The sequence below is a fragment of the Drosophila albomicans genome, chromosome X (assembly GCF_009650485.2).
Source record: "Drosophila albomicans strain 15112-1751.03 chromosome X, ASM965048v2, whole genome shotgun sequence".
Classification (NCBI taxonomy): Eukaryota; Metazoa; Arthropoda; class Insecta; order Diptera; family Drosophilidae; genus Drosophila; species Drosophila albomicans.
Genome location: NC_047627.2, coordinates 9,685,718 through 9,690,035, shown reverse-complemented (window position 1 = coordinate 9,690,035; position 4,318 = coordinate 9,685,718). Strand labels below are relative to the sequence as shown.

The window sequence follows — 4,318 nt, the reverse complement described above, 5'->3', positions numbered from 1 at the left end:
AGTATTCTGACGAGTACTAACATACATACATGCTTGTATTGAATTTGTTTCGATCGAACCTCGCTGTGGAGATCAGTTTTGTTGTCTTTCATTGCTCACTTTTCGATTTAATTTTCAAGCCGCGTTTCATTCTCATTGTGTACGCGCTCTGTATTTGTGTGTGTCTGTCGGTGTGTGTGTGTACTTTGTTGTTTTTGTTATTTTGAGTGCTTGTCACTGTTTTCGTCGTTGCTTTTGCTGTCTGTTTGCCGTCTGTCTGTCGCTTTTACCTCAGTCTAATATTCCAGTCTCAGTCCGAATCTCTCAGTCTCAGTCTCCGTTTTATTACGAGTATTCTCATCGAGCTCACATAAAGTTTGTCTTGGCTCGAGCTGCGCACAGTTCAAGTTTTACATTTACTGCGAACAGAGCAAGTTAGTGGTGAACCGATCTCAATTTTAATATATTCAAAATATACATATTTTCGTTTATGTATATTTCAAAATAAATCTCTTTTTATTTATATTTTTTTCATGTGAAATTTCGCTATCAATTTTGTTTGGTGTTGTTGTGTTTTTTGTTCAAAATAAAAATTATTATTGAATCATTATATAACCGATCGCTAAGATTTCATTAACACATTTAGCTTGTTTTCGATTTACGATTTATTTCGGTTTATTGTTATTGTGCAATTAAATGACCCAATTTTATTTGAACTCTTTTTCTCTCTATTTTTCATACCATAGCAAACATGAAGTTCTTTGCTCTGCCCCTTTTGTTTGTGGGCTTCTTGGCATTGGGCCAAAGTAACGCCGCTGCCGGATCGTCTCATCTGCTCTGCTATTACGATGGCGCCAGTTTCGCTAGGGAAGGTAAGATCCCCGAATATTATTATAGAGTTGATAACTACGTGGCCATTATCTGCTCTATATATTTATGCAAATACGAAATCAAGTGCCACATTGTGCGTTCTTTTTGTATAATATTAGCTTATTTTAATAGTAATCTTACATCAGGTAGTAAACATTGAATTTATTACAGTTTTAGGATCATGTTGTATGTAGTTACGATAAAGTACTTGAAATTTACTTGAGAATTTGAAATGAGCATTTTTCTATAAGTATTTTTATTAATACTTTAAAAACGCACTGAAAAGATGACAAGTTTTAAAAATTTATCTTTTAAAACATTTAAGAAACAATGTATATTATTATTTTGAACTTATGATTATAATTTCTTATAAATGATTATAAACTTAGTATTTATCATCTTTAATATTCATGTGTGAGTACATTATAGATGATAAATACTAAGATAAGTACATAATGATTTTGATTTCTTAGAGATAATTTTATATTTACTTATAGTATAATAAGGAGGGTAATTTACCGACCTTATTCGATAGATATAAGTAAGTACATAATCATCTCAAAGAAATCATAATCCTTAGTTCAGAATAAAAAATATACATTATTTCTCATTATCTAAAACAAGCATAAAAGTAATTTGTAACTTTTAAGTGCAAAATTTACAACTTGAATTGTTAAGCTTCAGTTCGTTCCATGATTTATTTGACATAAGAAGTATTGAATACTTCAGCTAGCGTAAAAAAATAATTAGAAAAACAATTATTTGCAGTCTGTGAAACATCGTTAAGTTCAAGAAAATAAACACTAGGTATTGTTCAATAAACATTCTCGAAGTTATACTCTTAGTTATAATCACATTCAGAAGTTCGTAAGAACTCTCGTTTAAAGCGTTCTTAATTGTATTGTCGATTCAAAGTGGCAAATGACAAGCGAGTGATTTACTTAGGAAATCACAAGATCAGATCACACTTAACTGCGACTAGAATTGTAAATTAAGTTGTTCCACTTATATATTGAAATGAATAATTCCAAGGAAGCTGAAAAGTACATCCCACACCAGTTTGTGATAATGTGTTGTTGATATTTGTCATTGAAAGTGTTGAATCATTTAAGCTGATGACGACACTGACCATATTTTTGTATTGTTTTCTTAATTGGTTGTTATATAATGCCGACTCTTATTATTATTGCTTGGTTTGAGTTGGGTTGGGTTGGGCACAGGCACAGCTGACAAATCAAGATTTCAAGTTTATTTTTATTTGTTTTTGTTTCATACTCTCAGGCCTCTCGAAGTTGTCGCTCAACGACTTGGAGCCCGCACTTCAGTTTTGCACGCATCTGATCTACGGTTTCGCTGGCATCAATCCCAGCAGCAACAAACTGGTCAGCAACAATGAGAAACTCGATCTCGATATCGGCAGCGGCCTCTTCCGCTCCGTCACGGGTCTCAAGAAGAAATATCCAGCTCTGAAGGTGTTGCTCGGCGTTGGCTTCGACAAGGATGGTGTCGAGGAGGAGAACACCAAGTACTTGACTCTGCTCGAGAGCAGCAATGCTCGCATTCCATTCATCAACAGCGCCCACTCGCTGGTTAAGACATACGGCTTCGATGGTCTCGATCTCGGCTGGCAATTCCCCAAGAACAAGCCAAAGAAGGTGCACAGCGGCATTGGTTCGTTCTGGAAGGGTTTCAAGAAGATCTTTACCGGCGATCACATTGTCGACGAAAAGGCCGAGGAGCACAAGGAGGAGTTCACCGCTCTGGTACGTGAGCTTCGCAACGCCTTCCGTCCCGATGGCTATCTGCTGGGTGTCAGTGTGCTGCCCAATGTCAACTCATCGCGTAAGTGCTGCCATGTTTTGATTTGTCAATTTCTAATTTCAACTTTTCTGCAGTGTTCTACGATATTCCTGCTCTGATCAACAACCTGGACTTTGTCAATCTGCATGCCTACGATTTCAATACGCCACTGCGCAATCCTGAGGTTGCCGATTTCCCCAATCCCATCTACGAAGCCAACGAGCGCAATCCTGAATTCAACATCAACTATCAGGTACAATTCTGGCTGAACAATCATGCTCCCGCCGCCAAGATCAATGTCGGTGTTCCCACCTTTGGACGCGTCTGGAAATTGACCAAGGATTCGGGCCTCACTGGTCTGCCACCAGTTTCCGATGCCGATAGCGTTGGCGCTGCCGGTCTTCAGACCCAAACTCCCGGTTTCTACAGCTGGCCCGAGGTGTGCGCCAAGTTGCCCAACCAGGCGAATCAGCATCTCAAGGGTGCCGACGGTCCACTGCGCAAGGTTGGCGATCCCACCAAGCGTTTCGGCAACTATGCTTACCGCTCGGCCGATGATAAGGGCGAGAATGGTCTGTGGGTGGGCTACGAGGATCCCGATACGGCTGCCCTCAAGGCTAACTTTGTGAAGACTCGTGGTCTTGGCGGCATCGCTTTGGTCGATCTGAGCTACGATGATTTCCGTGGCAGCTGCACTGGCGGCGAAAAGTATCCCATTCTGCGTGCCACCAAGTACGGCTTGTAAGCGGAGGCAACATTCGTCTGTTTATGTACACTGTCTTCCACAAGTATACATACGCATACACACATACTATTTTCATTTTGAGTAACGCCTAATAAACTCGAACTTTTATTTGTATATTAAAAATGTTAAAATATGAAAATTAGTTTTATTTATAGTTACTTATTGTGCTGTTTATTTGTTGGTAGCTCAGGGAAAAGAACGCATCGCAAAAGTGTCTGTTCACTGAGGCAGGAAACGCATGAAACGCAGGAAACTAAATGTTGCCGCTTGACATTAAAATAAGTATTTTTAGTTGAATTCAATTCTGTACAATGTAAAAAGGGTTTGTTGGGTTGGTCAGAATTTAAGTGCGTAGAACAACATTTAATTTCGAAGTTAACTTTAAAAATGATATACAAAAAAGATAAAGCAAGTATTTATAAACAGAAGATGTATTAACACAAAAACAATTCAGTTTAATCATTTCTCTATAGCTGTTGCTACTCTCAGTGAGACAAAAACAAAATTTCGTATTTATTTTCGGGCTTAATTTTTATGTGACACCTCTATTATAAAATGCGAAATATCCATGAAGTGAGAACGAACAAAATTAATAATACTTTGCATAATACGTCACAGGCAATACAGTGATAGTTAATTAAAAATATGATAAAAAAAATAGTAAAATGAAATGTTATGGACTAGCACCATAATTTGGATGCTTTAGTCTTTAAAGAAAAAAACTCTGATATATAAAGTTAACAAGTATATGTCATATAAATTTAGTAAATAGATTTCATAAGACACCTTAAGACGGGTCTATTAAAGTTCATAATTGGTTGGCAGCTTTTACTCTGTAACTGTTTTATCTGGCAAAAGATGCTTCCTCACCGACCATTTGAGTGTCAATCATGACTAAAATGCACATTGCATTGCGATGAATAG

The 4,318-nt window shown here is 37.5% G+C and overlaps 1 protein-coding gene across 1 annotated transcript; it reads left to right on the top strand.

The window, feature by feature from the left end:
- The first annotated feature begins 290 nt into the window (after positions 1 to 290).
- On the top strand, positions 291 to 3,533 carry LOC117573665 (chitinase-like protein Idgf4). The gene is made up of 4 exons (XM_034256997.2): positions 291 to 413; positions 726 to 851; positions 2,131 to 2,691; positions 2,745 to 3,533. Exons 2-4 carry the CDS (start codon positions 731 to 733, stop codon positions 3,392 to 3,394), a joined length of 1,332 nt encoding a protein of 443 aa, XP_034112888.1. The 5' UTR covers positions 291 to 413; positions 726 to 730; the 3' UTR covers positions 3,395 to 3,533.
- The last annotated feature ends 785 nt before the right edge of the window (positions 3,534 to 4,318 follow it).

Coding starts and splice junctions, on each gene's coding strand:
- LOC117573665 (XM_034256997.2), top strand. CDS start 731: ATGAAGTTCTTTGCTCTGCCCCTTTTGTTTGTGGGCTTCTTGGCATTG. Junction 852..2,130: donor CGCCAGTTTCGCTAGGGAAG/GTAAGATCCCCG, acceptor TCATACTCTCAG/GCCTCTCGAAGTTGTCGCTC. Junction 2,692..2,744: donor GCCCAATGTCAACTCATCGC/GTAAGTGCTGCC, acceptor ACTTTTCTGCAG/TGTTCTACGATATTCCTGCT.